This window comes from Ranitomeya imitator, chromosome 6, assembly GCF_032444005.1.
Source record: "Ranitomeya imitator isolate aRanImi1 chromosome 6, aRanImi1.pri, whole genome shotgun sequence".
NCBI classification, from domain to species: domain Eukaryota; kingdom Metazoa; phylum Chordata; class Amphibia; order Anura; family Dendrobatidae; genus Ranitomeya; species Ranitomeya imitator.
Window position 1 is genome coordinate 337,006,733 of NC_091287.1, and position 19,212 is coordinate 337,025,944.

Below are 19,212 nucleotides of genomic sequence, written 5' to 3' on the forward strand. Positions count from 1 at the left end.
AGTTGGGAGAAACTGAAGAAAAGCAGAAATGCTGCCATTTTTTCGGGCTCTACTATTTTCTGTTTTCTATGACTTTGTGATAAAAAATTACCAGATGACTTTGCTCTGTGTGTCAATGTGATTATGGTGATACCAAATATGTATTATATACTAGATGGTGGCCTGATTCTAACGCATCAGGTATTCTAGAATATGTATGTATGTATGTATATAGCAGCCACATAGTATATAGCACAGGCCACGTAGTATATAGGAGTACTACGTGGCCTGTGGTATACACCATGTCGCTGCTATATACAAACATATTGTAGAATACCCGATGCGTTAATATAGGCCACGCAGTAAATAACACAGCCCACGTAGTATATAACACAGCCCACACAGTATATAGCAGCCACACAGTATATAACACAGCCCACGTAATATATAACACAGCGCAAGTAATATATAGCACAGCCCACATAGTATCTAACAGTGGCCACGTAGTATATAGCACGCAGTATAGAACACTGCCCACGTAAGATATAGCAGCCATGTAGTATACAACGCAGCCCATGCAGTATCTAACACTGGCCAGGTAGTATATAGCAGTCACGCGGTATCCAACACAGCCCACGCAGTATTTAGCAGTGGGGGCACCATATCCCTGTTTAAAAAAATAATTAAAATAAAAAATAGTTATATACTCACCCAGCGGGATCCAGCGTAGATCCAGCGAACCTCTAGCGAACCTCTGGCGATGCGCGCGGTTGCCGCCATCTTGCGTTCCCAGGATGCATTGCAAAATTACCCAGATCACTTAGCGGTCTCGCGAGACTGCTAAGTCTTCTGGATAATTTCGCAATGCATCTCTGGGACCGGAAGCTGGTGGGAGCGCATTGTCGGACTACGGAAGGTGAGAATAGCAGGTTTTTTGTTTTTTTATTATTTTAACATTAGATCTTTTTACTATTGATGCTGCATAGGCAGCATCAATAGTAAAAACTTGGTCACACAGGGTTAATAGCGGCGGTAACGGAGTGAGTTACCCGCTGGCATTAACCCTGTGTGAACGGCGCCTGGAGGGGAGTATGGAGCGGGCGCCGGGCACTGACTGCGGGGAGTATGGAGCGGGCACTGACTGCGGGGAGTATGGAGCGGGCGCCGGGCACTGACTGCGGGGAATATGGAGCGGGCGCCGGGCACTGACTGCGGGGAGTATGGAGCGGGCGCCGGGCACTGACTGCGGGGAATATGGAGCGGGCACTGACTGCGGGGAATATGGAGCGGGCGCCGGGCACTGACTGCGGGGAGTATGGAGCGGGCACTGACTGCGGGGAATATGGAGCGGGCGCCGGGCACTGACTGCGGGGAGTATGGAGCGGGCACTGACTGCGGGGAATATGGAGCGGGCGCCGGGCACTGACTGCGGGGAGTATGGAGCGGGCGCCGGGCACTGACTGCGGGGAATATGGAGCGGGCACTGACTGCGGGGAATATGGAGCGGGCGCCGGGCACTGACTGCGGGGAGTATGGAGCGGGCACTGACTGCGGGGAATATGGAGCGGGCGCCGGGCACTGACTGCGGGGAGTATGGAGCGGGCACTGACTGCGGGGAATATGGAGCGGGCGCCGGGCACTGACTGCGGGGAGTATGGAGCGGGCACTGACTGCGGGGAATATGGAGCGGGCGCCGGGCACTGACTGCGGGGAGTATGGAGCGGGCACTGACTGCGGGGAATATGGAGCGGGCGCCGGGCACTGACTGCGGGGAATATGGAGCGGGCACTGACTGCGGGGAATATGGAGCGGGCGCCGGGCACTGACTGCGGGGAGTATGGAGCGGGCACTGACTGCGGGGAATATGGAGCGGGCGCCGGGCACTGACTGCAGGGAGTATGGAGCGGGCGCCGGGCACTGACTGCGGGGAATATGGAGCGGGCGCCGGGCACTGACTGCGGGGAGTATGGAGCGGGCGCCGGGCACTGACTGCGGGGAATATGGAGCGGGCGCCGGGCACTGACTGCGGGGAGTATGGAGCGGGCGCTGACTGCGGGGAGTATGGAGCGGGCGCTGACTGCTGGGAGTATGGAGCGGGCGCTGACTGCGGGGAGTATGGAGCGGGCGCTGACTGCGGGGAGTATGGAGCGGGCGTCAGGCACTGACTGCGGGAAGTATGGAGCGGGCACTGACTGCGGGGAGTATGAAGCGGGCACTGACTGCAGGGAGTATGGAGCGGGCGCCGGGCACTGACTGCGGGGAGTATGGAGCGGGTGCTGACTGCGGGAAGTATGGAGCGGGCGCTGACTGCGGTTAGTATGGAGCGGGCGCTGACTGCGGGAAGTATGGATCGGGCGCCAGGCACTGACTGCGGGGAGTATTGAGCGTGCGCCGGGCACTGACTGCAGGGGAGTAGGGAGGGACTAATCGGACTGTGGCCGTCGCTGATTGGTCACAGCAGCCATGAAAGGCAGCTGGCGAGACCAATTAGCGACTTGGATTCCATGACAGACAGAGGCCGCGACCAATGAATATCCGTGACAGAAGGACAGACAGACAGAAAGACGGAAGTGACCCTTAGACAATTATATAGTAGATACGGTATATATTATATTATTTTTTTGCTTAACTACTTTTTGAAAATGAATAAGGCTGGTCTCACATTTGCGTCTGTGCGTGCAGCATTTCATCCACATAGATCCGATGCGTCATGCATACATATATTTAACATGATGTATGCATGGACATGCGTTTGTATGCATTCACCTGCTTTTGTGTACGCATGCGTCGTTTCGCAGTGTGGCGCTGTGAACGCAACATGTAGCATTTTTGGAGGCGTCAAAAATCCGTCAAATATGTGCAGGCATGCGCATGAGTGCGTTAAAAAAGCATTACTGTCTATGGGAACGCATGCATGTCCTTGCGTACTGCGCATGTCCAGGAACTGATTTAGACACTCCCATTGAGACACGCCCTCCTTGAAATATCGAACACGTGCATAAAAAACGCAAACAAAAACACATACAAACGCATGCACAAGCAGTGTTTTTTTAACGTCATGCGTAAGCTGATGCGGATAAAAACGCTGCGTAAACGTGCGTTTGCGTATGCAGATACGCTGCGCACATATACGCAAATGTGCACTTAGCCTAACAACTGCAAAAAAAAAAAAATGTCCTGGCTTTAGTAGCCATACTCTGAGAAACTTACATTTTATTGATTGCTTGACAGAACTCTATGGGACCTTGCTTCCATTAGTGAGATGTGCGGATTTAATTGATAGCATTTTGGGGTCTATAGAAAACTTTCTGATCTATTTTTTATTCCATTATTTGGTGGATTTGAGCTAACAAAAAAAAAACCCAATGATTTCACCATTTTAAATTTTGTCTCACTGCACCAACGATGCGGAATATGTGTTTTTTTTTTTCTTATAGACTTCCGTACTTGCGTTTTGGAAAATGGGGGGGGATTTAAACTTTAAATTAAATTTTCTCTATATTTTTGTTTAAATGTTATATTCTTTTTACCGTAAGTGGCCTACGCCCTTATTTCCAGCAGTCCTGCTGGTTCAGTATATGGGCGGATAATTCCAGCTTCCCTGATAGTCTAGAATAGTGCAGGGGCTAATGACCGAATCCCTTCATGATGTGCTACAGTGAAAGGGTTTTGTGAATTAAAGGGATTAATACCAATATCCTTTGTGGTCCAGATAGTGGAGGGGTTAGTTCTTATATATGGTGATCAGTAGTTTGCTCCCTAGGCTTGTCCCTGCAATGACTGACAGGAAGCTGGATGTGAGGAGTTAATCGAATTCAGCCTTCTATTACCACTGGAGGGTATGTCATTGTGCACTGACACAATGGTGACATAGGAACCCTCCAAGTGATGCTTAAGGCCCCTTCACATTAAGCGACGCTGCAGCGATACCGACAACGATCCTGATCGCTGCAGCGTCGCTGTTTGGTCGCTGGAGAGCTGTCACACAGACAGCTCTCCAGCGACCAACGATCCCGAAGTCCCCGGGTAACCAGGGTAAACATCGGGTTACTAAGCGCAGGGCCGCGCTTAGTAACCCGATGTTTACCCTGGTTACCAGCGTAAAAGTAAAAAAAAAAAAAACACTACATACTTACCTACCGCTGTCTGTCCCCGGCGCTCTGCTTCTCTGCACTCCTCCTGTACTCACTGTGAGCACAGCAGCCGGAAAGCAGAGCGGTGACGTCACCGCTCTGCTTTCCGGCTGACCGACGCTCACAGGCAGTACAGGAGGAGTGCAGAGCACAGCGCCGGGGACAGACAGCGGTAGGTAAGTATGTAGTGTTTGTTTTTTTTTACTTTTACGCTGGTAACCAGGGTAAACATCAGGTTACTAAGCGCGGCCCTGCACTTAGTAACCCGATGTTTACCCTGGTTACCAGTGAAGACATCGCTGGATCGGCGTCACACACGCCGATCCAGCGATGTCCACGGGAGATCCAGCAACGAAATAAAGTTCTGGACTTTGTTCAGCGACCAACGATCTCCCAGCAGGGGCCTGATCGTTGGTCGCTGTCACACATAACGATGTCCTTAACGATATCGTTGCTACGTCACAAAAAGCAACGATATCGTTAACGATATCGTTATGTGTGAAGGTACCTTTTATCACATCAATAGTAGAAACAGATCCTTTTTTGTATTTAAAAAAAAAAAAAAAAAAAAAAAAAAAAATCACAGAATTTCCTATTTGCGTAAACCTAAACCAAACTCCATACATCATGATGCATACAGCGCCAAATCGCCTTGATCTTCTGGCGGGTTATGCATCATGGTGTCTGAATGTGTCTCCTGTACAGACATTATGTGAACTGTGACCAGGCTTACTTACCAATTTATAACTAGTCACCGGCTTGTTCCTCAGGGCAGGCGGCCTGTAAGCTTGCGCTGGCTTGCTGTCCTCTGCTGGCATTTCCCCCGGTACAGGCTGGAAAAGGATGGGTTTTGCTGGAAAGACGCCATCGGCAAATGGTTGCCAGGACACCTGCCACAGTTCTGTGTTGTTTGGCACATCGTACTTATGTAGTATCGAGCCAGTGTAGTGCCAAATCTTGTATCCATTGCCGACTCGTAATCTTGGAGAACAAGTAGCAGTGACTATATGCTCCCCATCGGGGCACCAGGAGAAAAACGTGGCATCGGCAGCTGTTGGTTTGGAAATGAGTTTGTAATTTTTCATATCCCACACTTCCATTTGTCCCCTCAGGTTACCAAAGCCAGCTAGAACCAAAATATGTCCCTGAGGGCTGTAGAAAGCAGCGTTCCGGGGGCCAGTGCCGAAATCAAAGATGGGATCGCATTTCAGATTAAAAATTGTGGCTTTGGCAGGCATGAAGCCGTACACCACACAGAACTCGGTCGCATTTTTGTTCCACACCACATCATAGATTGGACCATTTTTAGCTGGAAGAAAAGAACATTTTAAAAAATTAATTAAGTACAAAAAAGGCAAGTGAACAAGCCATATATACTGCCAAGACAAAAGCGTCACAAGAAACTAGGCCAAATGTCCAGGCACGTTGGGCCCGATATCGGCACATTTGTAGCCTCCTGCCCCAGTGTCTATAATATAACATGCCGCCTCCTAACGGGAGATAAAGTGACGCAAGCCTCTTTCCTTAACGCTTTACATCTTTATCCAAACAAAATATGTGCCTCCTAGGATACATACTGAAGACTATGTCATTTTATTAACCATTTAACCCCTTCAGGCATATGGGCGCACATGTGCACCTTGTGCTGTGGTGCTTGTGTGTGGAGGGGGTCATGAGTGGAGATCCCTCCACACCCAGAAAATGCTGGCTACACTACACAGCTGGCATCTGTGTCTAACAGCCACAGCTGGAGCAGAGCTCTTATTGCTGCTGTTAATCATTTAACATGACAATCTCTGACAGTGGCATTTAAATAGAAATGTGTCAGCCCCACCTACCCCCTAGTGACACTGATTGGTTAACCCTTACAGCCAGGGGTCTGTTGAAGGTTCCCCTTTGCTGCCATCTTGGTACTCCTCTGAAGCTCAGCTGTAGGTTGAGCAGGATTCAGCGACTTGTACTGTATATGTCAATACTGTGGTATGGGAATTATACAGTACAGGTTCAAAGGACTAGGAGTAAAAAAAAATAAAACATATACAGTGCTTACCAGAGAGCAGAAACTACGATCTATGCCCAGATGAGTTTAAGCTTTCACACATTGGCAGCACTTATGTCACTAACGTATTGGTATCTGTAAGCTAATAGCAAGTAAGTATGGCCAGGACTGCTCTCTGCAACAGGCTTCAATAGTTACAGGTGCGCTAACACCATGGAAATACATTAGTTCTGATTAATATTTTTAACCGATATAATAGTTACTAATTATTAATGATGGTCACATTTGTGCTGCCAATACGACAGGTCACAATGACCTTATATAAATAAAGGCTCAAGATCGTCCACTTATGTACCTAGTGACAACCGGGGTCTTGCACCATCCCAGAAATTCTCTAGATTACTCTCCTGCACCTAAACCTTTACACACATAATGAGCATGGCGAGTGCTGCAGAGAAACATGGGGGAACAAGGGGTTTTCTAGGTGATGTTACTCCTATCCGACTGTCATTAACATTAGATTAATATATACAAAAAAAGACAAGGTTGCCCATAACCAGAAGCCAATGATAGCCTTTGTGTTATTGTGGCTATGATTAAGAGGAGTGTGAATAGGCTGTGATGTAAGGAATAAAGTGCTGGATCTGAACCTTGACGTGCGGTTTTAGACTTACGTAATTGTACAACTGCGCTTTCTCCATTCACCGCAATGTAATGCAGCGTCTGCTCCCCATAGTACGAGGCTCCCGTTTTGTCGACGTCAGTGCTGGCCGTCACTAGTACCGCAGTGGCTGTTACAGGACAGGAAATAACAACATTAAGGACAGGAGAGTAACGGAGCCGAGCGCACTCCTCCACAGTCACTGTCCAACCAGATCACACGGCAATTCACTGGGGTCAGCACAAATGTAAAGCGATTACAGCAATGGCAGAAACTCACAATATGCTGCTCATGTCCAGCAGGATAATACAAGGGTCTTGTTTGCATGCATGGGTGGTTTCACCATAGCTTTACTTTTTATCCCTTTATTAAGGGAATCTGTCAGCAGGTTTTTGCTATGTAATCAGAGACCTCAATTCCAGTGACGTGTCACTTTCCGGTTTGCACGTTGTTATTCTGATGCTGCTCTAGAGCTAGCGGTACTCAGAATGCTGAGCTCTGTATAATCCCACCCTCACGGCTGATTGGCAGCTTTCTGTGCACAATAATTAGTGGTGGGGGTAAAGTTACACAGAAGTTGACTACGAGGCATGAGACACCTAGCCATGTAGTGATAATCTTCTGCTGATAAAACACTTTTTATTGAACCAACACCACACGGCCTAGCGAGGGACACACCACTGGAAACAGGGTCTCTGCCCCTACATTATGCTATTTTCGGATTCCATAGCAAAGCCTACTGACAGGTTCCCTTTAAGAGATATTATAATTTCTATAAACAGCAAAATGGATCAAAGAAACACCAAGGTTACTTACTGGTAGCCGGTTTTTCCGGAGCCCATGACAGCACACCTGAGAGAGGGATCTGCCCAGTCGGGACAGGAAACCTACCGAAACAAAAGGGCGGTACCTCTCCCTCGCTTCAGTTGGTTTTCAGAGCATGAGAGGCCTCCTTGGTTAGTACACATGGTAATCCATCACCACATTATAATAATAACAAAAAACACCCAACTAAAAGTGCGCACCAAAGGGTGACAAAAGGGAGGGAATATACAGGTGCTGTCATGGGCTCCGGAAAAACCGGCTACCAGTAAGTAACCTTGGTGTTTTCCCGTCTCCCATGACAGCACACCTGAGAGATTTTTGGAGAAAGAACACCTTAGGGAGGGACCACCGCTTGTAGTACCCTTCTACCAAAGGTAAGGTCAGTTGAGGAGGATAGATCGAGCCGGTAGTGTCTAAAGAAGGTAGACGGTGAGGACCAGGTAGCGGCCTTACAAATCTGATCAATCGATACCTCTGCTTTTTCTGCCCAGGAAGTAGCCACGGCTCTGGTGGAGTGAGCCTTGATGCCTTCAGGGATCGGAGCACCACGAGAAGAATAGGATAAGGAAATGGCCTCCCTAATCCATCTAGCAATAGTACCCTTGGATACCCCATATCCCTTCCTGCTACCCTGGAAAGCTATAAATAAGGATTGATCCTTCCTCCACTGACTAGTCAGAGATATATACTGCAAAATAGCTCTTCTCACATCCAGTGTATGAAATTTCTCTTCCCCTGGGTTCTTGGGATTATCACAAAAAGAGGGTAACACAATTTCTTGGCTCCTATGGAATTTAAGTACTACTTTCGGCAGATATGCCGGATCTGGCCTGAGCACTACTCTATCATCAAATATCTGCGTGTAAGGAGGGGAGATAGACAGGGCTTGCAAGTCACTCACCCTACGGGCTGATGTCAACGCTACCAGAAGTACAGTCTTAAGAGTAAGTATTTTTATTGATGACTCCTGCAAGGGTTCATATGGATCACTAGTCAGAGCCTCTAACACCAGATTCAAATCCCATGGAGGAACCCTCTGAATTACCACTGGTCTAGACCTACTACATGATTTTATAAAGCGGGACACCAATCTATTGGAGGCCAGATTATAATTATACAAGGCTCCTAATGCCGACACTTGCACCTTGAGCGTATTAGTTGCTAACCCTAGTTGCAACCCCGCCTGTAGGAATTCTAAAATAGTACCCACAGGAGCCCTGTCCCCCACAGGTTGCCCCGAAAATTCCAGAAACCTTTTCCATGTTCTGCCATATATCCTTGATGTTACTGGCTTTCTACTTTTTAACAAGGTGGAGACTAACCCTGGTGAAAACCCCTGCCTACTCAGTAATGCCCTCTCAAATTCCAGGCTGCAAGATGGAAGCCCTTCACTTGAGAGTGGCATATTGGACCCTGAGTAAGCAGGTCCGGAACTTCTGGCAGAATCCATGGATCGGTCACTGACATTTGTCTCAGGAGGGAGAACCAAGGTCTTTTTGGCCAGAATGGAGCAATCAAAATTACTCTCGCCTGCTCCATTCTGATTTTTCTTACTACCGTCGGAATCATCGCTATTGGTGGAAACACATATGCGAGGCTGAAATTCCATTGTATTTGGAGAGCATCTACCGCGAAGGGTTTTTCTCTTGGATCTAGTGAACAGAAGCTCTCTACCTTCCTGTTGCTTAGGGTGGCAAATAAATCTATCACAGGTAAGCCCCAAGCCTGCACTATCTGTTGAAACACCCGGGGATTCAAAGACCACTCTCCTTGCCTCAGTGTTTTGCGACTTAGGTAGTCTGCCTTTATATTCTCGACTCCCTTTATGTGGAGAGCCGAGAGGGATAGTAGGTGGCGCTCCGCTAGTTGTAGGAGGACAGATGCTGACTTCATCAGGGAAGGGGATCTCGTCCCCCCTTGGTGGTTGATGTATGCAACAACTGCGTGATTGTCCGACATGACCCTGGTATGATGACCCTGGAGGATGGGAAGGAAATGTTTTACAGCTTTTTCTACAGCCCACAACTCTCTTAGGTTTGACGCTGCTTGTGATTCTAAATGGGACCAAGATCCCTGAACTGAGAGTGTCCCCAAATGAGCTCCCCATCCTGAACCGCTTGCATCTGTGGTGATGACCTGGTCTATTGGAGTTATCCACTGGACCCCTGATGTCAAATGGTCTATTATGGTCCATTATTTTAGGGAATCTGTTACCTCTAATGAAAGGCGTAGCTTTCCTTCTAAATGCCCTTTTAACCACCTCTGTGCTGCCAGGACCTCCCATTGTAATTGTCTTAGATGGAACTGTGCCCATCTTACTGCGGGTATACAGAACGTCAGAGAACCCAACAGGGACATTGCCCTTCTCAATGTCATTGCGGGGTGATGAAATGCTGACTCTACAAGATTTTGAATTTTGATCAGCTTGTTTTCTGGCAAAAGACAAAGCTGACGCCTGGAATCCAGGACTAAACCCAGAAAAGATTGCACTAGCTCCGGCATCAACCTTGATTTGGCAAGATTTATTTTCCACCCCAACCGCTGTAGCGTTGATATGACTTGTTCTATTTGTGTTTGGCAATGTGTTGATGAGTTCCCTATTATGAGGAAGTCGTCCAGATACGGAACTATAACTACATTCTGAGAGCGGAGGAAAGACATGACCTCTGACATTAATTTTGTAAAAATTCTCTGGTGCTATTGATAGGCCGAATGGTAGGGCAGCATACTGATAGTGCCTGAGACAGCCTTGTACATAAACCGCCACCCTTAGGTATTTTTGGTGGTCTTGATGAATTGGGACGTGGTAATAGGCGTCCTTCAGGTCTATGGCTGCCATGAAGCAACCTGGGAATAAGAGTTTTATGGCCGTATTTATTGACTCCATTTTGAAGAAGCAGTTTACTATTGACCGATTTAGATTTTTTAAATTGATAATAGTTCTCAGGGACCCGTCTGGTTTTCGTATGAGAAAAAGAGGAGAGTAAAAACCTTTTCCCTGCTCTTCCCCCGGGACCTCCACAAGAACCCATTTTGATACGAGCTCCAGTACCTCTGCCTCCAAGGCTAGCTGCTCCTCTGGAGTCTTTCTTTGGGGCGTTAAAACAAAAGTTTGTCGCGGTGGAAAAACAAAATCTATTCTTAGGCCGTGTTCGATAACCTTTAGAGTCCAATGACTGGGGGAGATGTCTACCCAGGCTGGGAGAAAAGATGAAAGCCTTCCCCCCACCTCTGGCCTGGCGTCATTGGGAGGGCTTTTTCGCCGATGTTGAGGGACCTTTAAACATGTATCCAGATCCCCTTCTGTCTCTGGAGTCCCAATTCCTTCTATCTCCTGGGGGGCGGCCTCTACTAAATTTGCCCCTCCGAAAATAAGGCCTTCTAAAGTCCACAGGAAAACGAGGGAATCCCTTTTTCCTATCTCCTGCTTTCTCTAAAATGTCTTCCAATTTTTGACCGAAGAGGAAATGGCCGTCACATGGTATAGAACAAAGTCTATTTTTTGAAGGTAGATCCCCCGGGCATCCCTTCAACCAGAGAGCACGTCTAGCTGCATTGGATAAACTTGCAGCCCTAGCTGCCAGTCTTACAGAGTCTGCAGAGGAATCCGCTACGAAGGCAGCTGCACCTTTAGCTAAAGTTACATTGGTTAGAATTTCATCTCTCGGGGCTTTAGACTTCAGTTGCTCCTCTATCTGCTGCAGCCAGACAATAAGGGAGCGCGAGACACAGGTTCCTGCGATTGCTGGTTTCAAGCCCCCTGCGGTTGCTTCCCAGGTGTGTCTTAGGAACCCATCCGCTTTTTTATCTAAAGGATCTCTTAATACGCCAGAATCTTCTAAGGGAAGGGATAATTTTTTTAGACGATCTAGCCACCGCACCATCGATTTTCGGAACCTTATCCCAAGTCTCTGAATCTTTATCCTCAAAGGGGTAACGTCTTTTAGAAGCCGAGGGAAGATTACCCGATTTTTCTGGTTTCCTCCACTCTTTTTCTATAAGGGCTTTTATTCTGGAATTGACTGGGAAGGTGCGTTTTCTCTTTTCCTCTAAACCCCCAAACATTATGTCCTCCAGGGATTTGGCCGCTTTCTCATCTTTAAGGCCCATTGAAGCTCTAACGGCTTTTACTAGCTTGTCCGTGTTCTCAGTAAGAAAGCACGGACGGCCCCCCACATCACTATCAGAAGAGGAGTCAGAGGACTTAGGAGAAGAGGAGCAGGGAGATAACGGTTCCTCCTGACCTTCCTCATCAGAAGGAGATACCTCAGAAGCCGAAACTGGTTCAGGGTGTTTACTACCCTTTTTCTTAAGGGCTGCTTTAACAGAGTCTTGTACTTCGGCTCTGATTATTGCTCTAAGACTAGAGGCAAAGTCAGGGGTCTCTTCCTGGATAGTCTTTTGAATACAATCTATACAAAGACTTTTCTGCCACTGAACTGCCAATGGGACATTACAGAGGGCACATTCTTTATTCTTTGTCTTGGAACTAGCCTTCCTCGGCGCCTGCCAAGTAAACAGAAAATGTAGCCCATTACCACCAGGGTGACATTCACGTAGATCACTCACCACCCGCTGACCATAAAGGGTACCGGATTCCGAGGCGGACTGGGAGCACGGGGAACATTCCTCCTGGATGTCGAAAAGTCCTGAGACGTCCGACTAGGATGATTGCTGCTCCTTCCATTTGAGCGGCTATTCTTCTTAGGATGATGACGAGCAGATGTATCGCCTAATAAGGGCTCTTGCTGCTGCTGCTGTAATAGCTGCTGCTGCTCCATACCCTCCATCTCTGGACTGTATGGGAATGAGCAGCGATCTATTGCAGCCACCCCCTTAATAAGGGGTCGTTCCACAGCGCTCCCCGCCTCTTCCGGTAACAATTCTTGATCCTCTCCCCCTCCAGAACACCGCCGGAGAGCTCACATAATTACCGGCGTTTCAAACCATGGGCGCCGCCATCTTGGATCCGGCGCGCCTCTCTGACATCACACAGGCACGCCCCTTCACTGAACGCCAGCCGCGCACCCGGAAGTCGCTCCAGCAGAGGGGGAGAGAGCGGCGTGGCAGCCGCAGAATGGCTCCAGAGATCCGGACTGCGCTGGACCGACGCCCGCACGTGCGCAAGAGCCCGAAGGATCTGTGGACGGCGCTACCAGCGTCCCGAAGGCCGACCTACAGGCGTCCTGCCTGCTCTTCAAGTGCCGGGACGGGAGTGGGTAAGTGGATCTTCTATCAACGAAAAAACAAAAACAAAAAAGTACCGCCATGATTCAGCACAAGGGTTCCCGTCAGGACAGGAAACCCAACTGAAGCGAGGGAGAGGTACCGCCCTTTTGTTTCGGTAGGTTTCCTGTCCCGACTGGGCGGATCCCTCTCTCAGGTGTGCTGTCATGGGAGACGGGAAAATAGAAGATGAAAAATCCCACCACCACAAAGATAAAAAGACAATTGACACAATATAAACCATATGTTTAGGAAAATGCATGGTTGTCCACATTAGGATCCATTAGTGTAAGGTCTGTGATTGTTGATGTCAGATACTGAGAAGTATCCGGGCAGTGCCACCTACACAACCTGATCATTACCTTTAGAATTCCACAGCATCATCACTCGATCAGCTTTGAAGAAACTTTTATTAGCAATGGCAGATTGAGGGCCAGTGAAATTGGGGTACTGGTACAACCTCACAAACGATGGGGCACCTTTACTTCCAGGAACATATACTACTACCTGGAAAAGAGAAACATTATTATAGGTCAACCGATCCATGCCAAATTACCGCAACGGGGTTGTCTGAAGCTGAAAACTGTGATTCTGAGAATGATTTTTTTGTGAAATATTGTACTCCATGATGGTCGTAAAATTTGTTTGATGTGCGATCATTTGTAAAAATCAAGATATCACAATTTTGGAGAAAATTTTGGCCTTTTGATTACTGTGATAGGGTCTATTGCAATAATCAAAAGTCAGGAACCAATAAGAAAAATCCCATCTGCAGCCGGGTTCCTGCTGGCAGATCTCGGCAGGCGCACTGAAGAGGAGGCATTGGATGAAGGAGGGCCGGGGGATGGTGAAGGTACAGAGGGGGACTTGGGGACATCATGTCTCTCTCCTGTGACATGTATAAACATGCCACAAGAAAGAAATTATTAGATCTATTTTTTAAAAATTTTTTTAAAGTGATCGTTATTCTTGGAATAACGGTTATCACATGATCAGGAACCGCAAAAGCCAGATCTGATCGTGTTTTGCAGGGTCTCAGCTACACCTGGTAGCAGAGACCCCAGAGATTTACTGATTATTGGGGGGACCTTTTTTCGGCCAAGGGCCATTTGGAATTTTATAATAGTGTTCTGGGGCCTTATAAAATTATTAACTTAAACATTAGCCAACTACCGTATATTTATTCAAACATTTAAATAACTTGCAGCTCCCCCAACACACAGTATAGTGGCGCCCCCCCAACACACAGTACAGTTGTCCCCCCCCCCCCAACACGCACTATAGTGGTGCTCCCCCCAACACACAGTATAGTGGCGCTCCCCCCCAACACAGTATAGTGGCGCCCCCCCAACACACAGTATAGTGGTGCTCCCCCCAGCACGCACTATAGTGGCGCCCCCCCAACACATAGTATAGTTGTCCCCCCCCAACACACAGCATAGTGACGCTCCCCCCAACACACAGTATAGTGGCGCTCCCCCCAACACACAGTATAGTGGCGCTCCCCCCAACACACAGTATAGTGGCGCTCCCCCCAACACACAGTATAGTGGCGCTCCTCCCAACACACAGTATAGTGGCGCTCCTCCCAACACACAGTATAGTGGCGCTCCCCCCAACACACAGTATAGTGGCGCTCCCCCCAACACACAGTATAGTGGCGCTCCCCCCAACACACAGTATAGTGGCGCTCCCCCCAACACACAGTATAGTGGCGCTCCCCCCAACACACAGTATAGTGGTGCTCCCCCCAACACACAGTATAGTGGTGCTCCCCCCAACACACAGTATAGTGGTGCTCCCCCCAACACACAGTATAGTGGTGCTCCCCCCAACACACAGTATAGTGGCGCTCCCCCCAACACAGTATAGTGGTGCTCCCCCCAACATATAGTATAGTGGCGCTCCCCCAACATATAGTATAGTGGTGCTCCCCCCCAACACACAGTATAGTGGCGCTCTGCCCCAACACACAGTATAGTGGCGCTCCCCCCCCCAACACACAGTATAGTGGCGCTCCGCCCCAACACACAGTATAGTGGCGCTCCCCCCCAACACACAGTATAGTGGCGCTCCCCCCAACACACAGTATAGTGCAGCTCTCCCCACACTCTCACACAGATACACAGTGATGCATTCACACACAATACTCACCACTCCTTGTCCATGCGCTGCTCCAGGCTCTGCTGCTCCGGTCTCATCGGCTCCTCTGCTGGTACAGTGTAGCACACGATGAAGTGACGTCATTGTGCGCCCGCTGAGTCACACGCAAAGGGGGAATGATGGAAGAGGGAGCGTCTGACGCTCTCTTCTCCATCACTGCTTTCAACTGTGTCGGCGTCTATGATGCCGATAAGTTGAATGAGCAATGGGGGCGGCGCCGGGCCGCATAGCGGGCGTCCACGCCCTCTAAAGAATTAAAAGGCCCATGGCCAAAAAACGGGAAAAGTGGCTGCGGGTCACACTAGATGATATCGTGGGCCGGACGTTCCCCACCCCTTGGTTAAAAGAATGAATTTTTTTTTTTTTTAAATCGTAGACATAATCACCTTCTGTCACCTCCATGAATCCAGAACTGGGTGCAACAGAGGTGTCCGAAGTTCAGATATCAACAGAACAACTGAAGCCTACGATTGTCTGCTGTGGTCAGTTGTTTCTCTGATGAAGCGCTTTTAGTCACATGACTATTGCAGCCAAATCTCAGGCTTCAGCAGTCCTCCTTACATCTAGATGGCACAGACCTCCGTAGCATCCTGCAATGGTTCCATCTTGGGGGTGATTGAAGGGGAGTATTCCACTGTTTGAAGAGGATGGGGGGGGGGGGGGGGGGGGGGGGGGGGAGGGAGCTAGGTTTTCTGCTCCAGAAATTACTTTTAAAAAAAATTGAAAATTTTCAAGAAAAGACAATAAGTCAATAGAAAGTAACCGACATTTCCAAAAATAAGTCCATAACTTTTTTCTCTGTTCATTTGGTGTTTTCAATATTTGGAACGTGCTTTTCATTTTGCCAAAGGAATAATTTCCTTCATTGCTCTTCTGGCCGGTCGAGCTTGAGAAGTAGTTGGCAATGTCATATCGAGATGTAACCAGGATTTGTGTTTTTCAATACAAACTCAACAAAATTCAATTGAAGAAACCTTGAGGCCAAACACAGCTTATCTCAACTATAGCACGTTTTCACAGGTACAAAAAAGTGGAAGAAGATAGCCTAGCAAAGACCTATATGGGCCACAAGCAAGTTCACAATTATTTCCAGCAGAAAAAAAAAAACGGGCCAGTAGAATAGTTTCAGTAGTCGGAATACCTTAGCACTAATGGCGACAATGGATTATAGGATTATCATAATAATGCCTTTTCTGTATTTTAGCACTTGAACATTTATTAAAGGTTTCCAGAAGTAAAATAATGATGTTATCAATAGGGCTGTGGGGTCGGAGCCCATTTTGGTGGAGTCGGTGTAATGGAAATTGAGGAGTCGAAGGTTTGGCTTACCGACTCCACAGCCCTGGTTATAAATATCACCAAGTGACTGTGGCTAAGCCGTACTATCAAACACAACACCACCAACCTAAGGGCTTATTCACGTGACTGTCTGACCGATGGATTTTTATGTTCTACATTACATTCACATTTCTCAACCCTGACCTGTCTCACAGTCATATATGACACTGTTAGTTGGGTAAGAAAAGAAGCAGTCAGGTCGAGAGATGAACCATAAAATTCAGTCACTGTATGGTCATGTGAATAAGCCCTAAAGAAAAAACCCTGTGCCAGGGTGGTTCTGATGATGGGGTCCATATATATATATATATATATATAGTCTAGCCTAGGTTAGTCCACATTGGTTAGTTTAGGGTTGTGGAAATCAGATGAATATTTACAGAGCATGATAAAGTATACCTTGCAGGGATGCTCTCCAGGTGACAACTCAAAATCACTGACTTTCTGTAAGTGCAATTTATTTGCAATGGTATCTGACAAAAAATGGCAAAACATAGAAACAATGAAATTATATATCAGGACACCACGGATGTTTGCTATAAACGTTAGAGGGTTACTCCCAAAAAAAGCAAGTTTTCCCGAGAATGCAGATCTGCTCTATTCATTGTTTATGGGATTGATGAAAAAAGCCGATTGTTGTACTCGGCTTTCTCCAGCAATCTCATAAGCATGGAGAGGATGCTGAGCATCAGCATCTCCGCTCTATTCAAAATGGAAATTACCCTCTAAAAGAAACTGGAACAGAGTGCCCGATGAAATAAAACACATTGTACATACTCATAGGAGAATTTTTGGAAAAGAATAAAGGCTACTTAGTACGAGTCAGACAACCGAAATCAGCTAAGCAAACCAATGGCCGTTATACCAAAGTTGTTGTTTTCAAAAAAGTGAACTTCATTATTCACATTCCTGGCACAAATCTTCTCATCTACAGACCAGCGAGGAGACCTAGAGGATATAAAGCGAAGGTCATATCGTCAGCTATAAAACAGTGGCGATGAAATGAGTCGTTGTGTGTATATAAATATATATATCCTGGAGTTCACATACTTTTAGACTTCTCTAATTATGACAGAGCACTGCAGATTTGTTTTTGAGATATTTACCAGTTCTCCATCTTCTTCTGGATGAATGACTTCACACACTTTCCTGTTTTCAAGTCATATAACTGGAGGTTAGGGACTCCTGCTGCGCCATCTTTTCCACCTGCGATAAAACCAAGAACGGTTAAAGTTTTGTTATTAAAACGAGTACCGTCAGTGTTTCACAATATATGGCTGGAGATATCAAGGTTTCCTTAGAGGGGGTTTTCCCCACCGCAGACATTTATGGCATGTCCCACATCTGGGACATGTACTTAACTGTAGAATCAGGGTCCCTGACTCCTGTCCCACCAGAGAAAAATGAATGGAAAACTGGCACCTTATCAGGTTGCACAATGGGCCCCCAGTTCTATACACACGTTAGCCCCGATCTCTGGGACCTGACCTATCAGACATTTATGGCACAGCCGGTCAAAATAATATAGTTATTTAAGTGTCATGGAGCACAACAAAACAACAAAAAAAAAACATGGGCCGCTAAAGTGCTACAGGTTTCATTTATTAGGTACAGTTACTATATTTCTTAGGACCTACATACTGTACAAAGGTTAGACAAGTGTGAGTAAAATGATGCAAAGAAGGCTTTCAAAGATAGAAGTGATGATATAGAAAATATCCTAAATCACCAAAATGCAAAGTGAATGAACAAAGAGGGATTTTTGGTTCTTACCGTAAAAATCACTTTCTTGGGAGCCTTCATTGGGGGACACAGGTAACCATGGGTGTATGCTGCTGTCGCTAGGAGGCTGACACTATGCAAATAAAGAAGAAATAACTCCTCCCCGGCAGTATACACCCTCCGACAGGCACCAGGCAACTCAGTTGGTGCAAAAGCAGTAGTAGGAACAAGTAAAAATTTAAACTCAACCTATGTACCAAACCACAACGGCACGTAGGCCAACACGGTAAAACCTAAAGGGAGGGTGCTGTGACCCCCAATGAAGGCTCCAAGAAAGATTTTACGGTAAGAACCAAAAATCCCTCTTTCTCGCTTCATTGGGGGACACAGGTAACCATGGGACGTCCAAAAGCAGTCCCTAGGGCGGGATATTCTGAAGAAAAAGAGTTAGGTCGGCCGGTGAGAAACCGCTGCCTGCAATATCTTCCTACCCAGGCTCGCGTCCGCAGAAGCCTGAGTATGCACCTTGTAGAATTTTACAAAGGTGTGAATGGATAACCATGTTGCGGCCTTGCAAACCTGCGAGGCCGAAGCTTGGCGACGAACTGCCCAGGAAGCTCTCCCCGGGTAGAGTGAGCCTTCACCCCCGAAGGAGGCCGTTTGTTTCAGACACGGTATGCCTCCAGAACCGCCGAACTGATCCAACGAGCAATTGTGGACTTGGAGGCAGGAAGTCCCTTTTGACGCCCTTCCGAGACGATAAACAGAGGATCGGCTTGACGAAAAGAAGCAGTTCTGGAAAGATAAACCCGGATAGCCCTGACCACATCCAACTTGTGAAGAGATTTCTCCAAAGGATGAACTAAGGGCACAAGGAAGGGAGGACAATGTCCTCATTGATGTTAAATGCCGAAACTACCTTTGGTAGAAAGGAAGGAACCGGCCGAAAAACCACCTTGTCCTGGTGCAGGATTAGAAAGGGAGAACAACAGGATAATGCTGCCAGCTTGGACACTCTTCTAATTGAGGTGATGGCGACCAAGAAGGCCACCTTCCATGAAAGAAGCGAGAAGGGGATGTCCTGAATCGGTTCAAAAGGCGCACACTGGAGAGCGTCTAACACGAGGTTGAGGTCCCAAGGCTCGACAGGAGGATGATAAGGGGGA

The 19,212-nt window shown here is 47.5% G+C and overlaps 2 protein-coding genes across 3 annotated transcripts in view; both read right to left on the reverse strand.

Moving 5' to 3' along the window:
• LOC138642602 (eukaryotic translation initiation factor 2A) overlaps window positions 1-19,212 on the reverse strand; it is a 49,757-nt gene that overhangs the window by 9,695 nt on the left and 20,850 nt on the right. For both annotated transcript variants that reach the window (XM_069730864.1, XM_069730865.1), the window contains exons 5-10: window positions 17,431-17,530; window positions 17,190-17,272; window positions 16,724-16,797; window positions 13,186-13,330; window positions 6,786-6,902; window positions 4,850-5,421 (exon numbers count right to left, since the gene is read on the reverse strand). In XM_069730864.1, the coding sequence (XP_069586965.1) occupies window positions 4,850-5,421; window positions 6,786-6,902; window positions 13,186-13,330; window positions 16,724-16,797; window positions 17,190-17,272; window positions 17,431-17,530 (1,091 nt within the window). The remainder of the gene's footprint in view (window positions 1-4,849; window positions 5,422-6,785; window positions 6,903-13,185; window positions 13,331-16,723; window positions 16,798-17,189; window positions 17,273-17,430; window positions 17,531-19,212) is intronic.
• On the reverse strand, window positions 11,267-12,531 carry LOC138642603 (uncharacterized). The gene is made up of 2 exons (XM_069730866.1): window positions 12,190-12,531; window positions 11,267-12,103 (listed from the first exon to the last, which is right to left on the reverse strand). The coding sequence occupies exons 1-2, from the start codon at window positions 12,385-12,387 to the stop codon at window positions 11,402-11,404; spliced, it is 900 nt and encodes a 299-aa protein (XP_069586967.1). The 5' UTR covers window positions 12,388-12,531; the 3' UTR covers window positions 11,267-11,401.